The 24,866-nt window shown below is 47.2% G+C and overlaps 1 protein-coding gene across 14 annotated transcripts in view; it reads left to right on the forward strand.

Moving 5' to 3' along the window:
* Positions 1 to 24,866, forward strand: part of LOC147124368 (protein prune homolog 2-like) — a 716,966-nt gene that overhangs the window by 191,817 nt on the left and 500,283 nt on the right. For all 14 annotated transcript variants that reach the window (XM_085985995.1, XM_085985984.1, XM_085985968.1 and 11 more), the window contains exon 3: positions 12,867 to 13,069. In XM_085985995.1, coding sequence (XP_085842121.1) covers positions 12,867 to 13,069 — 203 coding nt within the window. The remainder of the gene's footprint in view (positions 1 to 12,866; positions 13,070 to 24,866) is intronic.

A 24,866-nucleotide genomic window follows, 5' to 3' on the forward strand; every position in this document is an offset into this window, starting at 1 on the left:
ATTAGTCTTTTAGATCTTTGCATTCTTTTTAATGGGATTGCACATATCCAAGGGAGCTCTTAAAGGAGGAAAGCTTTTTCCAGTATATTTTGGGGATCTATTTTTATGCACTTTTGTCTCTTTTGATTCGAGCTTGGCATTTATAAAGTGCCTTTCCCATACTCAGGATGTCCCAAAATGCTTCACAGCTAATGAAGTACTTTTGAAGGGTAGTCACTGTAGTAATGTATGGAAACGCAGCAGTCATACTGCAAGGTCCCACAAACACCAATGAGATGAATAACCTGTGCAAACGGAGACCTGTGCAAACGAAGACCTGCAAAAAAGACAGTTGTTAACAATCCCAAATAACTTGCATTATAATAGACATGTGCTGCACCTTGAAACCATGGACACTTGCAAATTACGAAGTACGGACAGCCTTCAATACACCAAGTCCATTTGCAACTGAAAACACCGGGTATGCAGGTAACTGCGAGATGGCAATGGGTGAAAAAATAATGGCATTTGTGGAATGGGGATCACTTTATGTAGCGGTAGAGAAACAGCTCTATCTCTGGGATTGAATGCTTTATCCCAGGGATAAACTGGTTTCTCTTGTCACTATGGCTGCTGGGGAAAGAACTCCCCATTCCACAAAACCTGGGAACTGCACTGGAAGAATCGATACTCTTCCAAACTGGGGCACAGCTCTCCAAGGCGCTGTCTCTGGATTATTTACATGGTGATCATTGCAGTAATTTGCCCCCGCACCCCGCGTTCCATGATGTCACCTGACAACTGCCGCAGAGAGACATTACAGTGTGGTGCGCAATCTGGAGGGGACTAGAGTGTTAGGAATCATGGATGTCGACATAGAAACATAGAAACATAGAAGATAGGAGCAGGAGTAGGCCATTCAGCCCCTCGAGCCTGCTCCACCATTCAATGCGATCACGGCTGATCATCCAAATTCAGTACCCTGTCCCTGCTTTCTCCCCATACCCCTTGATCCCTTTAGCCTTAAGAAATATATCCAACTCCTTCTTGAATATATTGAATGAATTGGCCTCGACTGCCTTCTGTGGTAGAGAATTCCACAGGTTCACCACTCTCTGGGTGAAGAAATTCCTCCTCATTTCTGTCCTAAATGGCTTACCCCTTATCCTTAGACTGTGACCCCTGGTTCAGGACTCCCCGACCATCGGGAACATCCTTCCTGCATCTAGTCTGTCCAGTCCTGTCAGAATTTTATAAGTTTCAATGAGATCCCCTCTCATTCTTCTAAACTCCAGCGAGTATAAGTCCAATCGACCCAATCTCTCCTCCTACGTCATTCCTGCCATCCCAGGTATCAGCCTGGTGAATCTTCGCTGAACTCCTTCCATGGCAAGAACATCCTTCCTCAGATAAGGCGACCAAAACTGCACACAATACTCAAGATGTGGTCTCACCAAGGCCCTGTACAACTGCAGCAAGACATCCTTGTTCCTGTACTCAAACCCTCTCGCTACGAAGGCCAACATACCATTTGCCGCCTTAACCGCCTGCTGCACCTGCATGCTTACCTTCAGCGACTGGTGCACAAGGACACCCAGGTCTCGTTGCACTTCCCCTTCTCCCAATCTATTGCCATTCAAATAATAATCTGCCTTCCTGTTTTTGCCACCAAAGTGGATAACCTCGCATTTATCCACATTATATTGCATCTGCCATGCTTCTGCCCAATCACCCAACCTGTCCAAATCATCCTGGAGTTTCTCGGCATCCTCCTCACAGCACACACGCCCACCCAGCTCTGTGTCGTCTGCAAATTTGGAGATATTACATCTAGTTCCCTTGTCTAGAGCATTTAATATATATTGTGACTAGCTGGGGTCCAAGGACCGATCCCTGCGGTAGCCCACTAGTCACTGCCTGCCACTCGGAAAAAGACCCGTTTATTCCAACTCTTTGCTTTCTGTCTGCCAACCAGTTCTCTATCCAAGTCAATACCTTGCCCCCAATCCCATGTGCCTTAACTTTTCACCCTAATCTCTTATGCGGGACCTTATCGAAAGCCTGGTTCTCCCTTACCTATTCTACCAGTTACATCCTCAAAAAATTCCAGTAGATTAGTCAAGCACGATTTACCTTTTCTAAATCCATGTTGACTTTGTCCGATACTGTCACTGTTTTCCAAGTGCTCTGCTATTACATCTTTTATAATTGACTCTAGCATTTTCCCCACTACCGATGTCAGGCTTACCGGTCTGTAATTCCCCGTTTTCTCTCTACTACCTTTTTTGAATAGTGGGGTAACATTAGCTACCCTCCAATCCATGGGTACTGTTCCAGATTCCATCGAATGTTGGAAGATGATCAGCAATGCATCTACTATTTCTAGGGCCACTTCCTTAAGTACCCTAAGATGTAGATTATTAGGCCCTGGGGATTTATCGGCCTTCAATCCCGTCAATTTCCCTAACACCATTTCCCTACAAATACTGATTTCTTTCAGTTCCTCCCTTTCATCAGACCCTATGTTCCCCGACATCTCTAGGAGGTTATTTGTGTCCTTCTTTGTGAAGACAGAACCAAAATATGTATTTAATTGGTCAGCCATTTCTTTGTTCCCCATTATAAATTCCCCTGATTCTGACTGCAAGGGACCTACGCTTGACTTCACCAATCTTTTTCTCTTCACATACCTATAAAAGCTTTTACAGTCAGTTTTTATGTTCCCTGCAAGTTTACTCTCATATTCTATTTTCCCCTTCTTAATTAATCCCTTTGTCCTCCTTTGTTGAATCCTAAACTGCTCCCAATCCTCAGGTTTACTGCTTTTTTTGGCCAATTTATATGTCCCCTCCTTGGATCTTATGCTATCCCTAATTTCCCTTGTTAGCCACAGTTGAGTCACCTTTTTTGTTTTATTTTTATGCCAAACAGGGATGAACAAATTCTGTAGTTCATCCGTCTGGTGTTTGAATGTTTGCCATTGCCTATCCACCGTCAACCCTATGAGTGACATTCCCCGATCAATCCTACCCAACTCGCGCCTCAGACCATCGTAGTTTCCTTTATTTAAATTCAGGACCCTAGTCCCTGAGTCAACTACTTCATTCTCCATCTTAATGAAGAATTCTATCATATTATGATCGCTCTGACCCAAGGGGCCTCGTACAACAAGATTGCTAATTAATCCTTTCTCATTACATAATACCCAGTCTAAGATGGCCTGATCTCTGGTTGGTTCCTCAACATATTGGTCCAGGAAACCATCCCGTAAACACTCCAGGAATTTCTCCTCCACAGTATTGTTACTAATTTGGTTAGCCCAATCTATATGTAGATTAAAGTCACCCATGATGACTGCTGTGCCCTTATTGCATGCTTCTCTAATTTCCTTTTTATTGCCATCCCCAACCTCCGCATTACTGTTTGGAGGTCTATATACCACTTCCACTAACATTCAGGGGGGGTCTGATGTGGGGGAGTCTCAGGATTCGGAGGGCTTCTCAGCATTTGGAGAGGGTCTTGGTATTAGGAGAGGGTTTCTGAAATCGGTGGGGGCTGGCGCTTTCAGAAATCGGGGGCGGGAAGAGATGGTGACTGGGAATGGAGGCTCGGGGGAGAGATGGGGAACAATGGCTCGGGAGGCAGACTGGGAATGGGGGCTCGGGAGAGATGGGTAACAATGGCTCAGGAGAGAGAAGAGAAGAGTACTAGGAGTCGGGAGATTGGGGCTCAAGCGGAGGGGTTGGGGGTTGGCACCATCATTCTCTGCAGAGCCGGGAACAGCACTGAGAGGAGCAGCCAGTAAAGTGGAAGAACCAAGGGGGAAGGGACGAGGAAGGATCTTAAACTGAGTGTTATTAGATCGCGGGACCTTTCACCACCTGTGGCTATTGAGATAGAGACTAATATTTAATATGAAAGGGAAGGGTGTGGCAGAGCCACCAAGGGACTGTTATATCGATGTACATAATTATCTGTAACAGAATGAATCTGTACCTGTATTCGTTTTACTACTTGTAAATAGCGCGGTCCCTAGAGGGTTAAGACCAGATGCGATGACGTCACCACGTGGGTCACGTGACGTTCCCAACGGCGGGAAACGTGATGACGTCAGAGGGAGGAGCTCTCTCTCTCAGTCCTCGTGGAGCCAGCATTGAGCATAGACCTGTTTGTTAGTTCTCCTGCGTTTGATTGTTACTCCTGCAAAACAGTATTAAACTTCGTTTGGTTAACAGACTGACTTGATCTCAGTCTTTTGATTAGGAATCTAACAATTCCTACAAGGGGATAAATATCTCAAAAGGAACAATATAGAAGGTTCTGGGGTTAACAGGAGAGAGTGCCAGCACCCGGGGGCTGAAGGCCTCCTCCTGTGCTGTCCTGCTCACGGGTGGTCTCCTGGTTGTTAGAACTTCTTACACAACAACGCAGGCTGACAGTGTAGCAGATCCCAGAATCAGGACATTTCTCCCTCAATGGAAAAGGACCCCAAGATGGAAATGAACTGGGAAACCCAACAAACAGAAAATCAAACTCAAATCACATCCCATTGGCAGGGCTCCAGAATTAGGCACAATCCCAGGTGAGAGCAGAAAAAAAGAAGGAATGCTGCAGGAGATGTAGCCAATCCTGGGATATTTGGCACATCCGGTTTACTGTACATACAGTGACCATTTTGAAAATAAGGGCACCTGTAAATAAAGGACACCTGATGCAAGTCCCTCAGGTGACCCTGATTTACGAGGAGCGATTACACAAATTAGGGTTGCATTCCCTAGAATTTAGAAGGTTAAGGGGTGATCTGATTGAAGTTTTCAGGATATTAAAGGGAACAGATAGGGTAGATAGAGAGAAACTATTTCCATTGTAGTCCCGCCTCCTTCCCGACTTCTGAATGAAAATCCAGCCCTAGGACTAGGGGGCATAGTCTAAAAATTAGAGCCAGACCATTCAGGAGTGAAATTAGGAAACACTTCTACACACAAAGGGTGGTAGAAGTTTGGAACTCTCTTCCACAAACAGCAATTAATGCTAGATCAATTGTTAATTTGAAATCGGAGATTGATAGCTTTCTGTTAGCCAAAGGTATTGAGGGATATGGGCCAAAGGCAGGTACATGGATTTAGATCGCAGATCAGCCATGATCTCATCGAATGGTGGAACAGGCTTGAGGGGCTGAATGGCCTACTCCTGTTCCTGTGTTCCAATGTTTCACTGTAATCTGTTTTTAGTGGTGTTGGTTGAGCTGTAAATGTTGGCGAAGACACCGGGAGAACTCCTCTTCAAAGAATGCCATGGAATCATTAATGTTCATCTGAGAGGACAGACAGCGCCTTTGTTTAACTTCTTATCTGAAAGACATTGAACTGGAATTTGTGGTCGGTAATAATGGTGAACTATCCATGTTAGACTGAAATCAGACATAACATAGATCACATAATCTAGGCTGAAACTTCAGTGCAGTACTAAGGAAGGTGCTGTCTTTTGTATGGGATGTTCACAGAATCACAGAAACCCCACAGTGCAGATAGAGGCCATTTCGGCCCATCGAGCCTACACCGACACATATCCCACCCGATCCCCGTAACCCCTACACCAACACACATCCCACCCTATCCCCGTAACCCCACGTATTTAATCCCCCTAACACTAAGGGTCAATTTTATCATAGCCAATCAACCTAACCTGCACATCTTTGGACTGTGGGAGGAAACCGGAGCACCCGGAGTAAACCCACGCAAACACGGGGAGAATGTGCAAACTCCACACAGACAGTCGCCCGAGGCCGGATTTGAACCCAGGTCCCTGGCGCTGTGAGGCAACAGTGCTAACCACTATGCCACCGTGTCATCGTTTATGAGCGATGAACTCCGTCAGTACCTGCTAACTAGGGGTATTGCCACAAGCAGGACCACCAGTTACAACCCCCGGGGGAACGGACAGGTGGAAAGAGAAAATGCGACAGTTTGGAAGGCCGCCCTGCTAGCCTTAAAGTCTAGGGGCCTTCCAACCTCCCGCTGGCAGGATGTGCTCCCCGATGCGCTCCACTCTATTCGGTCACTGCTCTGCACTGCCACTAACGCCACCCCTCATGAGAAAATGTTTGTCTTCCCAAGGAAGTCCACATCGGGGACATCGCTACCGCCATGGCTGACGTCCCCAGGGCCGGTCCTACTGAGAAGGCACGTGAGGACCCATAAAACGGACCCCCTGGTCGAGAGGGTCGACCTCCTCCACGCCAACCCCCAGTATGCTTACATTGCATACCCGGACGGGCGGGAGGACACAGTCTCCATAAGAGACCTTGCACCCTCGGGGGCCGCAGTAACCCACTACTCACTACCACCCCCCCCCACGATCCGATATCCAGCCCCAGCAGACGGCAGGCCTGGGCCCCGCGACCCGCTCGACATCTACGAGGACGACACGCCTGTGCCACAGCCCACGCAGGACTCGACGCCGGAAGCTCCACTACCCCTGCCGTCGCCATGCCGATCACAGCGGCAGACAAGACCTCCGGAGAGACTCCAATACACTAACTTTTAATACACTTCACCCCGCCGGACTCAATTTTAAACAAGGGGTGAATGTGGTAAACCACTGTTTGTATTCCACTGTGTACATGCCTGGACATGCCTCGGCTGACTCCTCCCACAAGTCCTAGTATAAACTATGCCACGGTGTTAAACTAAGGCTTTGCTTGCTTGCTTCTGATGGATTTAAAATATCTTACCACCAAAAAAGATTAACTAGTCATTTACTTCCTTGCAGTTTGTGGGACTTAACTGTGTGGAAATCTGCTGCAGTGTTTGCCTACATAACAAGTGTTTAAACTTCAAGAAGTAATTTATTGGCTATTAAGCAATGCGGAATATCCTGAGGATCTGAAAGGCATTATTTAAATGCAACTCCTTCCTTCCTCCTTTTCCATCCCTCCCTCCTCAAGCTCACGAACTGCATCATTTATGGTGGTTGTTGCTCTGCTGCTGGTTGCAAACATTGGTGAGAGGGATGCAGGGTGCTGTAAGGTGCTGGTTTGTTCTCGGCTACAAGCAGGCTGCTGTTCCAGACCTACAATGACAGAAGAGGAACACATGTTACAATTCTGTCTTCATCAGATATCTTCAAACAGAGTGCATTGCAAGATACTTTGTCATTGCTTGATGTGTGAAGAGCAGGATGATACTAGCCCTGAGCTTCGAGGAGGCCTGCAGCCTTACCTGCTGCTACTTCCTTCCTGCTCTTGTAGGGAAGGATGCCCAGGGTGGCCTTCGCAAAGTGAGTTATGGCCCTTCCTGCACTTAGGACCTGGTCCCTTTCCTGCATTCAGAGGAAAATTCATGGGCCTAGAAATTCAGTTGCGTGCGCCAGCCGTTAGCGCCTTAGGAGGAGTAGATCTCGAGCGCTAGGCACTTAGCGGCCGGGCGCAGCACGATCTGCGCCTACGCCCAACTTCAGTAGACATTTAGCGCCGGCGCAAAGTGTTTGCGCGCGCTCAGCTGCGCGCGCAGATTATGACGTCATTTCCTCGTGCAACGCCCTTTGTGCGCCCCAATCCGGAACTTCAGTCGCGGCCGCCCAATGTGGGCATGGCGGTCCTAAGAACTGTGAAATGGAACGCAGCAGAGGCCATGCGGGCCGCGGGGAGCGCAAATTAAAGGGCACTTACCCTGAACTGTAAAGGCCAGCCATTTTGCAGCAATCACTCTTGTGCAACGGATTTATGGACAGAAACCAAGGAAGAGAGCTTACTGCTTTGGCCCAATATAGGAGAGGTATTTTTGGCTTCAGGCCAGAGCTTGGCAATTCGCCTTCATTGTGAGGTCATTGTTTGCCAGTATATTATGGGGGCTGCATGGGGTGCCAACCCTCAGTTTCAGCATTATGTGCGAAGGGCTCACAGACGCTGTGTGAGAGGGGCAGCCCTGGCTAGACGCAGAGGGGGCAACAGGCGTCGGCAACGTAGGCCTTACCCACTCAGGGAATACCGCCAGCAGGTGTCCTATCTCACCATGCCTGCCGCGCAGTGTGTTAGGAGGCTGCGCTTCAGAAGGGAGGTGGTTGCAGAGATCTGCCAGCTGCTTCACAGAGATCTGCGTCCACAGCTGAGGTGCAGGACGTCTCTGTCGGTGGAAGTGAAGGTCACGGTGGCTCTGAACTTCTATGCAAGCGGCTCCTTCCAAGCCGCTGCTGGGGACATTGCTAACATATCCCAGTTCACCGTGCATTGCTGCATCCGCCAGGTGACCAATGCCCTTTTCAGAAGGAGACACCAATTCATCTCCTTCCCCATGACCCTGGAGAGGCAGCAGCAGCGTGCAGTCGGATTTGCAAGGATCGCGGACTTCCCCATGGTGCAGGGCGCCATTGACTGCACGCATGTGGCTTTGCGGGCACCTATCGACAATGCCGAGGATTACCGCAACCGGAAGGGCTACCATTCCCTCAATGTACAGCTGGTGTGTGACCACAGGCAGCGCATCCTAGCTGTCAATGCCTGCTTTCCAGGCAGCAGCCACGATGCATTTATCCTGCGACAGACTACTGTGGCTGACATGTTCCAGGCACAGCCTCCCCCAAGAGGATGGCTTATCGGGGACAAAGGCTATCCTTTGTGTACCTGGCTCATGACCCCGCTCCGCGCGCCCAGGACCCCTGCTGAGGAGGCATACAACGAAAGCCATCAAGCCACTAGGAACATCATAGAACAAACGATTGGCGTCCTCAAGCAACGGTTCTGCTGCCTGGATCGTTCCGGCGGATCTCTGCAGTATTCGCCGGAGAGAGTCTCCCAGGTCGTGGTCGTTTGCTGCATGCTGCACAACCTGGCTATCCGCAGGACTCGGGCACTGCCACCTCACGCTGGAGCACCACCTCAGGAGGAGGAGCAGGAGGAGCATGAGGAGGAGGAGGAGGAGGAGGAGTACCAGCCCAGGGGGGAGGCACAAGGTCCAAGGGCCGCCCGTCGGCGGCTTATTGAACGTCACTTCTAGGCCCCCTGTCAGGGAATGGCTTGTGGCAATGAAGGGACCTGAATGCAGCCGCTCCGCAAGCCCTCAGCCGGTTAAGGCAACAACCACTTCAAACATCAAACATGGACAAGCTGAATAAAAAAAATGCTTTATTGAACAAACTCAGGGCCCTTCCCACATGAAACCCAAAAACAGACAACACCCCCAAAAAACAGTCACACACATGACTCACTCCCACAACCTGGGGAGGAATAACAAAACATTTCCACAAAAATGGCCTTCATCCTCGGCCTTACAAAAACAACCATCCCCATAAACAAAACAACCATCCCCATATAAAAACAACCATCCCCATATAAAAACACATTTGCCCACACCCTCTACTTTGTGGCCCGCGAGGGCGATTCCTTGTCCAGCCTTTTGCGGCCCCTGGCCGCCCTGCTGCTCCTCAAAGTGTGCCCAGTGGCTGCTGCAAGGCTGGGGGAAGGCTCCTGAGGGGCACATGGCGTGACGGCAGATGCCCTTGGGGGTCGGCCTAGACGAGCTCTGGCCCTCGAGGGGCCGGCTGGTGACTGCTGCAGCTGTGGCTGGGCAGCAGCAGTCTCTCCAGCAGCTCGTCGCAGCTCCACTGGGGGAGTGGCAGTGGCGGCTGCAGGAATGGGGGCAAGCTGGCTGATGGCAGGCGCTCGCTGCTCGCCTGAGACACTGGCACTCGCCCGGGCCAGCACTGCAGCATGCGCAGCAATCTGCTGAAGGACAGACCGCTGTGCTGCTGCAGCGCGGCGGGTGCCCTGGCGATGCCTGGCTGACACAGCGAGTGTGGCAGCAGTGAGTGCCCATACTGCCCTGGTCTGTGCCCGCATCAGACCAGCCAGTGACTGCACGGCACCACTGATCACCTGGCCACTCGCTGCGTGAGCTGCCCCGAATTCCGCCCAACTCGCTGCCTGTGCTGCCCCGAATTCGGACCGACTCGCGGCCTGTGCTGCCCCGAATTCGGCCCGACTCGCGGCGTGTGCTGCTTCGAATTGCTCGAAACTCCTGGCCTGTGAGGCGCCGAAATCGGCCACACTATGAGCCAGGGACTCGATGGCCTCAGGCAACCGTGCCACAACCCCCATGAACTCAGTGTGCCGGCGATCCGAGTCCACGGACATTTGATCGAGGAGGCGCACCTCCTTGGCGAGGACCGTCTCCGGACTGGAGGCCGGACTCTCCCTCTGGGGAGAAGGCCGCCGAGCTGCCCGACCCTTCCCACGTTGCTGGATGCCACTGGGCCCAGCAACTACACTCCCCTGCGACCCTTCCCCCTGGCTCTCCTCCAGGGAAGATGTGTCCCCTCCATTGGCATCCCCTGGCGCGGCTGAGGGTTCCCCTGATGGGCCGCCTTCCTCTTCCTCTTCCTCTTCCTCCTCCTCCTCTTCCGAGGGGCTGTCACTGGCAGCTTCAGGGACCTCCTCCTCACCATCTGAAAGCAGGAAGGCACAAGAGTAGCTTTAGAGTGAGGAGAGGGCGTCAGCGAGGGAGGCATGAGTGGTGGCATTCAGCGCATTGGTCGGACAGTGGCAAAGGATGTAGATCTGAAGTGCAAGTGGGACGAGAGAGGTCCAAAAGGTGATGTCCTTACCATTGGTGCCCAGAACAGGGTCGGCATCTCCAGATGCAACGGGGCCAATCACCCGGGCACCCATGAGGCTACCCACGCACTCTTCCAGGTCACTGAGCTGCTGGATCTGGGGACGGCCTCCCCCGGTCACAGTCCGGCTCTTCTGATTGTGTGCCAGCTTGGCCTGCAAGAGAAAGGACGGCCTCTAAGTACAGTGTGGTGCCCTGATCTTGTGTGCACTGCCTCCCATGGTCGAATAGCTTGGCCAGTGTGGTGCCCTGATCTTGTGTGCACTGCCTCCCATGGTCGAATAGCTTGGCCAGTGTGTAAAGTGCAGAATGTGCAATTGATGTTCATGCCAGTCCCATTGCTGCTGGATGAGGGCTGGCCATTAGGGCTTTTAGGTCCCTTTGCCCATAATGTGAGGTGCACATGCAAGGATGAGGAGGACACTGGAAAGGGGACTCACCCTGACAATCCTTGTGAGGTCATTGAACTTTTTCCGGCATTGGACAGCGTTCCTGGGGACCTCGCTGTTGGATGTGACCCTGTGGGCGACCTCCCTCCAGGCTTTCCTGTAGACGCTGGTGGCAGGCTTCTTGCCACTGTCCGGGAACAAGAGTTTGCGTCTCCTCTCCAAAGCCCTAACCAGCACCCTCAAATCATGGCCAGTGAAGCGCTGCGCTCGTTCACGGGCCTTCTGCATCTTTCCCGGCGCTATTTCGGTTCAGCAGCAGTGTTTAGGCCTAGCTGGAGGGCTGCAGTGTCCAGGGCGTGGCAGCAGACGAACTCGACCCTTCCCCCTTTAAGAGCTGGCCGGCGCCAGGGTGTCTGCTGTCAATCAAGAAATGACCACACCTGCGCTGCGCCCGGCCTCGGCGGTTTAGCTCAGCACCGCCGGCTTTGCGCCTAAAGATAGTTGTGTAACGCCAGTTTTAGCGCTCGAGCAAACTCTTAGGGCGAAGCTACTGAATATCGGCGAAGTGGCCTCGACTTTGCGCCGGGCGCAAACTTTAGCGGCCGCCCGACTTTTCCGCCCCAAAAGTGGCTATACTGAATTTCTAGGCCATGATGTTACAAGTTTTGAGAAAACATATTGTGGAAGATGAGTGCGCAACCTGCAGCTCACCTTTGTATCAGTAACTGATCATGCAGCTACATTGTGATATTTTTGTGTGTGGGCCTCAGTGTGCCAAGGGTTTTAGCTGTATGCTGTGGCTGAATCGTGTATCTGTGCCCTGCTGAAGCATGGAGGCGTGCGGTAAGCAATGATGGAGCTGTAATGTTGTGCGAGGGCTTCGCATAGGCCAACAGTACATGTGCAGTAGGACAGGTAGCACTTTGCAACATGCATATTTGGGCCATTTACCTGGCATATAGTACTGTTGGGTAATTGTACTGTGGCACTTTTTTAGGATCTGCCATGTTCTTCGACATCTGTTCCTAGGTTCTGTGGGTACCTTATAGAATTTTGCACTGGCTGTGACCTCCTGCCAGACAGCAGTACCACTCTTCTTCCCTCATCTCTGGGAGGATGCCCTGGAATGCTAAACAAGAATTCAGGTGCAGAGGCCAGTGTGCAACACAATTTATTGTCCATTTATTAATTGGGTCAGGTTCTGACCATCACACCCAAATTTCTGATGTGCATTCATGTCACATGAAGCTATGCACCCAAAGCGCTACAGGAAACTTTGTGTTATCCGGAGGCTAAATGTCCAGCAAGCTCGAGCCACCGGCAAAAATCAGGAGCTGTTTCGTTAGGTTTTTTTTCTTTTCGTTGCTTTTTCTCAACAGTCAAGCTCTGCAAGGTCTCGCTGAAGCTGTTGCTAAGCTACAGAGATTCTTGCAAGGTACGGCCGACTGTTTAGCAACAGGGTTTATTGCCAGATACGGAGCTCAAAATCTCCGTATGTTTCAACATTAGCGCTGGTTTGTCCGGCAGTTTTGATGGGACGGCAACAGCTCGGTCCCGTCGGTGCCGGATAGCACAAAGTTTCCTGTAATTGGTAAGATCTAACCCATTCTTCTATAGTTTGTTGAATAAATACCAGTTGGTTCCTAAAGTTATCGCATTTATGTTAAAACAGTAACCCTCATTGTAGTGAATGTGGAAATAAATTTATTGATAGTAGGTGTAAAATATTAACCTCTACTGTGTATTACTGCATAATTGGTTTATAATTTTACGAGGAAACATTAAGCATTATAAAACTATGAATTTTAGAGATTTAATTTGGGAAATTATATTTGTTTGTTTTTAGATTTAAAATGTTACTCCAGCTAAGTTCTGTGTGTTTTCTCTTCAGACCCATCCAACAGATCATCTTTATGTGCCAGTTCTGAATATACAAAGATCAGAATTTCCTCTTCGCACTGAAGTTTTGTTCATTTTGCAACAGCTGAATATCTCAGATTCTTCTTTAATATTCAGAGATGAAATTGACCTCCATTTGCTGAACAGAGAAGGGAAACTGACTTTAACGCTTGTTGATCATAATATGCTGACAAGGTACAGTGATTCCAAATTTAAATTTCCAATTAGTGTAATGAAACATGAATTAATTTTGACATTAGCTATATGTTGAAATTTTGGGATAGTTTATTCAGCCCGTTGACTATAAATGGGCAGAAAATCTAACCCTTCAACTGAATCAGAAGGCCTGGATTTTTAATGGAACTGGATGACTGAGAATGGGAAGTGTTGTGTATGTAATATGTGTGCTACTTTGAACCTATGGACAGGACTGCACTACTTGTTGGGCGTAGTGATACGCAGTACCACTCCTGGCCATAGGGGTATAAATAGTACTGTGGGTACTGATCCCCCTCAGTTCCCGCCTGTGGGCATGAAGTAAAGACCTATGTATAGTCCCTACCTCCAACCAGTAAAGACCTGTTTGAGTTATACGTTTAAGTCTTTGTGTTAATTGTTCAATACAATACACATACTTAACACTGGCGACGAGTCAGGTTCTTACCCTGCGGCAGTTGAAGAGAGGTTTCAAACATCACCACCCCACTAGAAGCGACAGGCTTTAGGACTCTGAAGCCTCCATCAGCGACTGAGCACTGGAGTGCAGCAAACATCCTGACAGCTTCCAGCGACTGACAGAAGTCTTTCTGCAGTTTCCTTGTTCAACCTAGGTGGTGGGGTAAGCCGTGCAGTGTTGGCTGCAAAGACAGGGCTGGGGAAGTTGGAGAAGATAAGGGCGATCGCAATCCCTGATAAGAGCCGCGGTGAAACGCGCGAGCGGGTGAGCCAGAGGCCGGGAGCCGCTTCAAGTGCGAGGCGCAGCGCGGGCCAGCGATCGGAACCAAAGATAAGGGCCGCACTCGGGGGCTGAAGGGAGACGGCGTCGGGGGACGGGTGAAGACCGCCAAGCGCGGGAAAACCGCCATTTTGTGGGCGGAGGACGACGGCAAGAGCGGGAAGCCGCCATCTTTGATAACAAGTAAAGAAAATAAAATCTGAGAAATTGCAAATCTACAATGCCTAAACACGGGAATATTAGCACCTTTGATAGTGACCTCGAAGATTGGGCCATATATGTTGAAAGAGTAAAAAATTATTGTAAGGCCAATAAAATTCGTGACCAAGATAAAGCTCTAACATTATTAAATTTAATGGGTGCGAAGACATACGGGCAATTGAAACACCTGTTATCACCAGATGAACCGGCGGATAAGACGTTCGATGAGATTGTTACTGTCCTGAAAGATCAACTAAACCCCACGCCGCTGATGCTAGCGGAACGATTTAAATTTTACGACAGAAGGCAGCTACAGCATGAAAGCAATGCTGATTATTTGCTGGAATTGCGTAAATTAGCGAAATATTGCCAGTTTGGAACGGGACTGACAGAGGCACTTCGAGACAAATTTGTGTGTGGTTTATTTAAACAGGATACACAAAAGCGACTGCTCGAGGAGAATGAGCTGACGCTTGAGAAGGCGGTCACTATGGCAGCAGCACACGAAGCCGCAGCGAGAGGCACGGCAGTAATGCAGCTACAGTCACCGGAGCTCAGTGCACACAAATTGGGTGTGAGTTCTGGCAAATGTTATCGTTGTGGAAAGACAACGCATGATCAGAACCAGTGTTGGTTTAAAAACCAAGAATGTAGAACTTGTGGTAGGCTTGGACATATAGCTAGAGTATGCAGGTCAGGGAAGAAGACCAGCAACAAGAAGTCACCGCAAGGAAAATACGCAAAGGTACACAAGGTGACCGAACAGGAGTCCGATTCAGACGCTAGCAGTAATGAACTGGCTAGCTTAAGCTGTAATGAACTGGCTAGCTTAAGAGTACTCAACGCTGGTAAGGGTGCAGACCTCCAGACAATTTGGGTCACTCTTCAGATAGAAGGAGTCCAAGTAAAACTGGAATTGGACACTGGATCGGCATTGACGGTCATAAATAAGAAAGATTACGGAAAGTTATTCCAACATATTCCCCTACAGGATACGGGGATTATATTGAAAACATACACGGGGCAAAGAGTGTACCCCATCGGGAAAATAGAGGTTGCAGTGGTCCACAAGGGCGAAGACAGTCAAATAATGGACTTATATGTGATATCTGAAGGAGGTTCTCCACTACTAGGACGGGAGTGGATTAGGAAAATGAATATGGACTGGCATTTCCTACAAACAATAACGAGTGAGAACTCGGTGAAGATAGTCGGCCCAGACTCTGGAACGGATGATGGTAAGCCCAACTCCGGTGCAAAAGACAAAGTTTCAGCACAGAATTCCACTGAGCAACAACAACATAGTTTAACTGTGGATTCTGAGTCTGGCAAGTCTACTGATGTGCCCATTTCTGAGGGACACCGGGCTCGAACTCAACTCCATTTCAAACTACAACAGCAATTAGAACAAATGCTTCGCCGTTGTGAGCAAGAGTTGAATGCAACGAAAGAGTTCTTTGATATAGAGTTGGAGAATCTGGAAAGACAACAGAAGCAGCTGATGGAGAAAATGGAGCAGGAGCACACAAAACGTCTGATGTCAGAGGAGTTAACGGTCAGCCAACTCCTGCATATGCTGAAGGACAGGACTCTGAAATGGGAAAAACTTGAACACGAACTTCAATATTCAAACGAAAGGGGTTCGGAGCTCTCAAAGGTTATTGGAAGAGCTGAGGTGGCAACACAGACTGAGATGACTGCAACAGAGCAGCCCTTGGATGCCAAAAGTACGCTGACTCACGTCAACGTAGAACAACAGACCGCTGAAACAGCTGCTCCGGTAGAGGGATTGAATAGTCCGATCAATCAATCTCCAAAAGAAGTTGAAGTAGTAAAATCTCAAATGAGGTCATTAGTAAACGACTTGCTGAAAGCCCAGAAAAAGCTGGATGAAGAGGTACGCATGAAGAAGTCTCTTCAGGAAAGATGTCTGGACTTGGAACAAAAGCTGGCTAACGCCCAGCTGGGTATGGAGGAAATAGAAGACCCTCTCGCTGGCCTAGATCAGGACGACACCGAATATTACTATGTCCTGTCCTGCCCAACTTGTAACTTCGACTCCCACCATACAGAAATCATGGAGGAGCACCGAAAGTCTACGGAACATCGGGAGAAGGTGGCTCTACTACGGAAAAAGGAGGGAGAGAAGGAGGAACTGCGCATGCAGCTGGCAGCTGACAGTGGAGCCCAGAGAGTCTCCAAGAAGCAGAAAAGGAAAAGTCGAAACAGAAGATGACCCATCTGAACCATTATTACCTCTACCAGATCACACACGTGGTCCCTCTGAACGGAGCCAATTCAGTTCGGAAGTTCAAACTGTTAAATCCATGGAAGGACTATTGAATGAGTCACTCCAGCAACGTGAACCGACTCCACCACAGAGATTGAATCTGTGAACTGTTTTCCGCAGAGACTGAATCTGTGATCTGTTTTGACATGAAGTTATCTATGTATCTATGTTATTCTGTTATGTAAACCTGAAGTTATATATGTATATATGTTATTACGTTATGTTAAATGGGGAGATGACTGTAAAGCTAGGAAGGGAGGAATGTTGTGTATGTAATATGTGTGCTACTTTGAACCTATGGACAGGACTGCACTACTTGTTGGGCGTAGTGATACGCAGTACCACTCCTGGCCATAGGGGTATAAATAGTACTGTGGGTACTGATCCCCCTCAGTTCCCGCCTGTGGGCATGAAGTAAAGACCTATGTGCAGTCCCTACCTCCAACCAGTAAAGACCTGTTTGAGTTATACGTTTAAGTCTTTGTGTTAATTGTTCAATACAATACACATACTTAACAGGAAGTGGGTCTGGGAACTGTTCCTGCTGGGTTCTGCCTATTTTTGCAGCCCTCTAATTGCCAGTTGGAAATAATGAGCAGGTGTATTGTAATCATATTCCAATGACTGACTGAATCATTTGTGTCATAGTAATGCTGGACAGCAGGGGTGCCTGTTCATCCAGTGTTGCTATTACAGTGGAGAGAGAGTAGTTAAAGTTTAAAGCCTGTGCAATCGATGGATATGAATTATTTTTAATTTTCTTTAAAACTTCAAATGGCAGTGCAGAGGTTGAAGTTTTAAAGAAAAATTAAATTTTTTAGAATTCATATCCAAGCCTCTGCAATCAATTGCACTGACTTTAAATTTAAATGTGCCTTTAAAGTAAAAAATGTTAAAAGGCACTTCATGGAAGTGTAATCAGACAAAAATTGACACTGAGCCAAAGGAGAAGATATTAGATGGGTGATTCAAATCTTGGTCAAAGAGATAGGTTTTAAGGAGCGAGAGAGACTACACACTGGGCTGGATATTCTGCAATTCTAGAATAGGGGGCATTTTTGACATAACAAGAATTCCTCCTGCCACAAAGATGTGCCTCTGACCCCGCTGATTTTCCAGCTCTGGTTCATTTAAATAATTATGACCGGCTTCCCAGCCTCTGCCAGGCGATGCAAGAGTGGTGAATATTGCATTGCGCACAGTGAGTCAGAGGGTTTATTATTTTATAATGTAACTCACTAATCCAAATAATTATCATCTCTCCCACTTCCAGCAGTCAGAGATGCCACATACCCTGCAACAGAGCTTCTCTCTCTTTTCCAGGCTGTGTTTCTCGCTTCCTTTTCTTCTCTCTCTGTCTCTCCCTCTCTTTTCTATCCCTCTTTTATGCCTCTCCTTTGCTTATGAACAATGTCTTGGGCCCTGATCTTATCTCCGAAGCGAGTTCCCTGCTGAAGTTGGGGGGTGGGTGAGTGAAGTTAGGAACAAAAAACCCTGAAATACAGTTTCCCAATGTCTTTTCATTTTTTTCTGGAGGTTTCCCGCCCACAGCCAGCTTGATTGACAGGCTGGCTAGCTGTCCAGCGGGAAAGCCTGCAGCAGAAGATAGTGGTCGGGGGGGGGAGTCCGATCGCGGGGGTGGGTGGAGATGGGCAGATGGTGGTCAGGGAGAGGGGCAGATGGTGGTCGGGGGGTGGGTCTGATCGCCGGGGGCGGGGTAGCGGGGGAGGGAAGGTGGAGCAGACAGATCGTGGGGGTGGGGAATTTACTGGTAAGCTTGTTGGGCCTGAAGGAAACACTCCTGTCCACCTGGCCCACAAGAAATGCTGTCAAAGCACTTATCGCATGGATTCAGCCCTTCTTGCCTCCTTTCACCTGCCGGGTTTCTCGAGGCCAGGGAAATCCAGCCAACTGTGATTAAAAATAGAATCACTGTTAAAATGAAGGCAGCAGCCTCATTAAACTAGTTAAATGACCAACCGATTATGCACTTTACAGCCTTCCGGACTCAATATCGAGTTCAACAATTTCAGATCATAACCTCGGCCCCTATTATATTTTTATATATTTTTTATCCACACCTTTGGTTTGTGCCTTTTCCTTTTTTTCTTTCCCACATGGCAGCTGTCTCTCATTCTGCCAGCGCATTTCACACTTCATCTAGAGCCATCTTTTGTCTCTTTACTTGTCCTATTACCATCTCGTCTCGTCTTGAATATTTCTTGATGTCTCTTCACCTCTCAGACCTTCCCTTTTGTTCTTTCATCCCAGCCCCCATTTCCCAGCCCCCAAACTGGCCTTTTAATCTGTTTCATTTCCTGCTTTTTTCTCAGTTCTGAAGAAGGGTTTCGACCTGAAATGTTAACTCTGTTTCTCTCTCCACGGATGTTGCCTGGCCTGCTGAGTTTTTCCAGCGTTTTCTGTTGTTGTTTCAGATTTCCAGCATCTGCAGTATTTTGCTATCGTAAATGACCAACCTACCTCCTGAGAGTGGATTGGTCGCCCTCCTCTCGTCCCGCCTCTGTTGAAACTGGTAGTGAGCAGGTTCAAGGCGGGTTGGGTTCCTCTAAGAGTTTTAGCGATTTTTAGCTTTTTAACCCCTCACCTGAGCCAATCCCAGCTGTTTTTGGGGTTAAAATTATCTGCTGTGCCTTTGTCTCCGAACCTTTTTCCCTTAAAGTTACTTTAAATTTGAAAATTACTAACCTAACATTTTGTAGATATAATCTAGTAGTCTGAAGTTCCTCTGATGAAGGAGATACAAGCTACCTGTTGGGAGCTTGTCCGTTTCTGGAATTAGCATTAACAATGGAATTCTTTTAATAAAAGAAAATAAGCTCATTCCATTGCACAAGTCTAAAGGCCAGAAAGACAGATTTAGAGTATTTGGAGTATTAAAAAAATGGAGGAAGTCAGTGGGGAAAAATGTGGACCCCAAAAGACCTGGATAAATTTAGAGAAAATTAATAAAGATCAATATTTATTTGGAACATCGCTGACAACCAAGGAACTTATAAAAGGCAAAGTTAAGCTAAATGACAATTCACAATGATTTGCACAGTTCACAGACACAATTTTATTGAAATGAGAGAGAGTAGTTAATAAGATTGGTGAAAATAGAAAGTATATAATGTATAAAATAACCATCTGTAAAGGAGCAAAACACAGACCTAAACACTTAACCAAGAAGGAAGAAGAAATCTCAATGGCACCCTGATGATCACAATATGTACTTGATATATATGATAAATACAATAAATTTTATTTTTAAAGTTCAGTACTATGGCAGTTTAATGGGGTTGGGGAAACAAACTTCTGATCTTTAGGGGTGGAGGATGCAATTTTCAACTGTAATTTACTATGGGGGACATTCTATCTCTGATCTATGGCATCAGAATATATATCCGTTTCCCTTGGTGCACTGGCTCTTTTGGCATTATGGGAATGAGAAATGAGGCTGCTCCCAGTTCCTGTGGTGAAGTACCTATACTCCCTGACAGTATGAGGGAAATTTTATACTGGCCATTGTAGACAGCCGAGAACAGATTTCAAATTTAGCTTCATAGAGAACCATATTTTGAATGACTATTAGTGTTGTTTCATCCTTTTGAGTTATTTACATTACAACAGTGATTACAGTGTTGTAATGTAAGTAACTCATAAAAGGATGAAACAGACTACTATCACTAGAGAGAAAGTACTAGGCAAACTAATGGGACTAAAGGTGGACAAGTCCCCTGGACCCGATGGCCTGCATTCTAGGGTCTTAAAAGAGGTGGCTGCAGAGAATTTATAATGGTGCATGAGGAAATGGCAGAGAAATTAAATAAATACTTTGGGGTCGATTTTCAGTGTGCTGTGAGGCGGGCTTTTAGGCGTGCGGGGGGCTAAAATCCTGAATTCGGGGGTCCCGACACCATCCCGCCCAAAACCCGCCTCCATGTAAGTTTCAAAGGAGGCGGGTACCCGCCCCACACTGGGACCCGCCGACCCGAGGCGGGAAGGGGAAGGGATTAGTGCCAATTAACTACCTGTTAACAGGTAGTTAACAGGCAGTTTTTAGCCTAATCCCTATTTTGAAGGGTGTCATGTGGGATTCCCGACAGCTCCAAACCATGCCAAGTTAGAAGAGTCGGGCCGTCGGGTTGAAGGACTTGGAGGGGTCGAGATGTCAGTGTTCAGGTGAGTGATGGGTGCATGAGTGCAAAGGTAAGTGTGTTTGGTGTGTCTAAAGTGTGTAAAGAAGTTTAAATTATCAGTACTTACCTTTACAGCCTTCCTTCCTCTAGGCTTCAGGAGTCCATCATTCAGCCGGCACAGAAAACAGAATGGCTGCGATCTGTCAAAAGTGACAGCCTGCAGCTTTCAGTGCCGGCGAGATTTCTAACTGAGTCTGCGTAGAAGGACTCAGGTTAGAAGTCAGACTGTCAGTGTTTGACAGCTTCAAACAGCTGTGAAACACTGATATTTCATCTGTCAGCACGTCTTGACAGATGAAATTTCAGTCTGTGACGTCACCTGTTGCCGGGTGGCTCTTAATTGGCCTGCTGAGCCCGCTGGGCGGGCTCAACAAGGTCAATCAAGTGAAAATCGCGTGGATTGGCCGCATCTCGATGGAGGCGGGACTACAACCCGAAAGTTGTAGTCCCGCCTCCTTCCCAACTTCTGAATGAAAATCCAGCCCTTTGTTTCTGTCTTCACGGAGGAAGACACAAAAAAGCTCCCAGAAATACGAGAAAACCAAGGGTGTGGTGAGAATGAGGAACTTAAAGAAATTATTAGTAAAAAACAGTACTAGCAAAATTAATGGGACTAAAAGTCAATAAATCCCAAGGATCGGATGACCTACATCCTAGGGTTTTGAAAGAGGTGGCCATTGGGATAGTGGATGCATTGGTTGCCATCTTCCAAAATTCTATAGATTCTGGAACGGTTCCTGCAGATTGGAGGATAGCAAATGTAACTCCGCTATTTAAGAAAGGAGGGAGAGAGAAAATGGGGAACTACAGACCTGTTAGCCTCACATCAGTAGTTGGGAAAATGCTGGAATCTATTATAAAGGATGCAATAACTGGGCACTTCGAAAATAGTAGTAAGATTGGGCAGAGTCAACATGGATTTATGAAAGGGAAATCCTGTTTAACAAACCTATTGGAGTTCTTTGAGGATGTAACTAGTGGAGTAGAAAAGGAGAACCGGTAGAGGTGGTGTATTTGGATTTTCAGAAGGTCTTTGATAAGGTCCCACACAAGAGGTTGGTGAACAAAATTAGGGCACAAGGAATTGGGGGTAATATACTAGCATGGACTGAGAATTGGTTAACAGACAGAAAACAAAGAGTAGGGATAAACGGGTCTTTTTCAGGATGGCAGGCTGTGACTAGTGGGGTATCACAAGGATCGATGCTTGGGCCCCAGCTATTCACAATCTATATCAATGGTTTGGATGAGAGGACTAAATGTAACATTTCCAAATTTGCTGATACAAAGCTAGGTGGCAGTGTCAGTTGCAAAGAGGATGTGAAGAGGCTTCAAGGGGATCTCGACAGGCTTAGTGAGTGGGCGAGAACATGGCAGATGGAATATAATGTGGGTAAATGTGAAGTTGTCCACTTTGGTAGAAAAAACAGAAAGGCAGAGTATTTCCTAAATGGTGAAAGATTGGGGAATGCAGATGCTCAAAGGGACCTGGGTGTCCTTGTACATGAGTCACTGAAAGTGAATGTGCAGGTGCAGCAAGCCATTAGGAAGGCAAATGGTATGCTGGCCTTCATTACAAGAGGATTTGAGTACAGGAGTAAAGAAGTCTTACTCCAATTATATAGGGCCTTGGTGAGACCACACCTGGAGTACTGTGTAAAATTTTGGTGTCCTTACCTAAGGAAGGATATACTTGCCATAGAGGGTTCACAAGATTGATTCTTGGGATGGCGGGACTGTCGTATGAGAAGAGATTGAGTAAACTAGGCCTGTATTCTCTTGAACTCAGAAGAATGAGAGGGGATCTCATTGAAGCATACAAAATTATTACAGGTCTTGATGGGGTGGATGCTGGGAGAATGTTTCCCTTGGCTGGGGAGTCTAGAACCAGGGGCCACAGCCTCAGGATAAAGGGTAGGCCATTCAGGACTGAGATGAGAAGAAATGTCTTCACACAGAGGGTGGTGAATCTTTGGAATTCTCTACCCCAGAGGGCTGTGGAGGCTCAGTCATTGGGTATATTCAAAACAGAAGTCGATAGATTTCTGACTAGTAAAGGCATCAAGGGATATGGCGATAGGGCCGGTGAATGGACTTGAGGCAGAAGATCAGCCATGATCTCATTGAATGGTGGAGCAGGCTCGAAGGGCCGAATGGCCTACTCCTGCTCCTATTTCTTATATTCTTATTTTCTTATGAGATAGTGGATGCATTGGTTGGAATCTACCAAAATTCCCTGGATTCTGGAGAGGTCCCAGTGGAATGGAAAACTGCAAATGTAACGCCCCTATTTAAGAAAGGAGGGAGACAGAAAGCTGGCATCAAAAGTCCAGTTAGCCTAACATCTGTCATTGGGAAAATGCTGGAGTCCATCATAAAGGAAGTGGTAGCAGGACATTTAGATAATCATAAAATAGTCAAGCAGAGTCAGCATGGTTTTATGAAAGGGAAATCATTTTTAACAAATTTGCTGGAGTTCTTTGAGGATGTAACGAGTAGGGTGGATAAAGGGGAACCAGTAGATGTTGTGTATTTGGATTTCCAGAAGGCATTCGATAAGGTGCCACATAAAAGGTTACCGCACATGATAAGAGCTCACCGGGTTGGGGTAATATATTAGCATGGATAGAGGATTGGTTAACAGACAGAAAACAAAATGGGTCATTTTCAGGTTGGCAAACTGTAACTAGTGGGGTGCCGCAGGGATCAGTGCTGGGGCCTCAACTATTTCCAATCTATATTAATGACTTGGATGAAGGGAATGAGTGTAATGTAGCCAAATTTACTGATGATACAAAGATAGGTGGGAAAGCAAATTGTGTGTAGGACGCAAAGAATCTCTGAAGGGATATAGATAGGCTAAGTGAGTGGGCAAAAATCTGGCAGATGGAGCATAATGTGGGGAAATGCGAGGTTATCCACTTTGGTAGGAAAAATAAAAAAGCAAATTATTATTTAAATAGAGAGAGATTACATAAAGTACAGAGGGACCTGGGGGTCTTTGTACATGAATCACAAAAAGTTAGCATGCAGGTACAGCAAGTAATTAGGAAGGCAATTGGAATGTTGACCTTCATTGCAAAGGGAATGGAGTATAAAAGCATGGAAGTCCTGTTACAACTGTACAGGGCGTTGGTGAGACCACACCTGGAGTACTGTAAACAGATTTGGTCTCCTTATTTAAGGAAGGATCTACTTGCATTGGAGGCAGTTTAGAGAAGGTTTGCGAGGTTGATTCCGGAGATGAAGGGGTTGTCTTATGAAGAAAGGTTGAGCTGGTTGGGCCTACACTCATTGGAGTTTAGAAGAATGAGAGGGGATCTTACAGAAACATAAAAGATTCTGAAGGGGCTTGACAGGGTAGAGGCAGAGAGGATGTTTCCCCTCATGGGGGAATCTAGAACTAGGGGGCATAATTACAGAATAAGGGTGCACCCATTTAAATCAGAAATGAGGAAGAATTTCCTCTGAGGGTCGTGAATCTTCGGAATTCTCTTCCCCAGAGAGCTGTGGAGGCTGGGTCATTGAATATATTTAAGGTGGAGATGCACCGATTTTTGAATGGTAAGGGAGTCCAGGGTTATGGGGAGCGGGCAGGGAAGTGGAGTTGAGGCCAAGATCAGATCAGCCATGATCTTATTGAATGGCGGAGCAGGCTCGGGGGGCCCAAAGACCTACTCCTGCTCCTACGTCTTATGTCTTACACTTCAAAAAAAAGTACTTCATTGGCTGTAAAGCGATTTGGGATGTCTAGTGGTCGTGAAAGGCACTATATAAATTCAAGTCTCTTCCTCCCCTCCCTTTCCCTCCCTCTCCTTCATTCCTCCCTCTCCTTCCTTTCTTTCCTTCCTTCCCCTTTCCTACCTTTTCCTTTCCTCCCCTCCCCCTTTCTTTCCTTTCCTTCCTTGCTTTCCTTTTATTCCTTTCTTTCCTTCCCTTTCCTTCCTTCCCCTCCCTCTCCTTCCTCTCCTTCCTTTCCTTCCCTTTCCTTCCTTCCCCTCCCTCTCCTACCAAATCCTCTATTGCATCTGGAGAGATCACTCTTATAAAGAGACCCAGCTCCTAAGAAAATATCTTCACTAATCTTACTGTGTTGGAAAATGTAGTCATGTATCCAAGTCAATTATACGAAAAACCCCGTTTTGTGCATTATTTTTAAGTTACTGGCTTTATCCTTAAGCCTCCACAAGATCGATCTACATTTCTTTAAGGAATAAAATGTCATGAGACCTCACTATAATTTAAATCTATTAAGCAAATATATTAAATAATGAGAAAGCAAAGACATAACAACTATATTTAATATATATATATTTAAACCCTCCCCAACAGCATTAGCAAACACCC

Source organism: Somniosus microcephalus, chromosome 1 (assembly GCF_052327205.1).
Source record: "Somniosus microcephalus isolate GS21.2 chromosome 1, FLI_Smic_1.0, whole genome shotgun sequence".
In the NCBI taxonomy this organism is placed as follows: domain Eukaryota; kingdom Metazoa; phylum Chordata; class Chondrichthyes; order Squaliformes; family Somniosidae; genus Somniosus; species Somniosus microcephalus.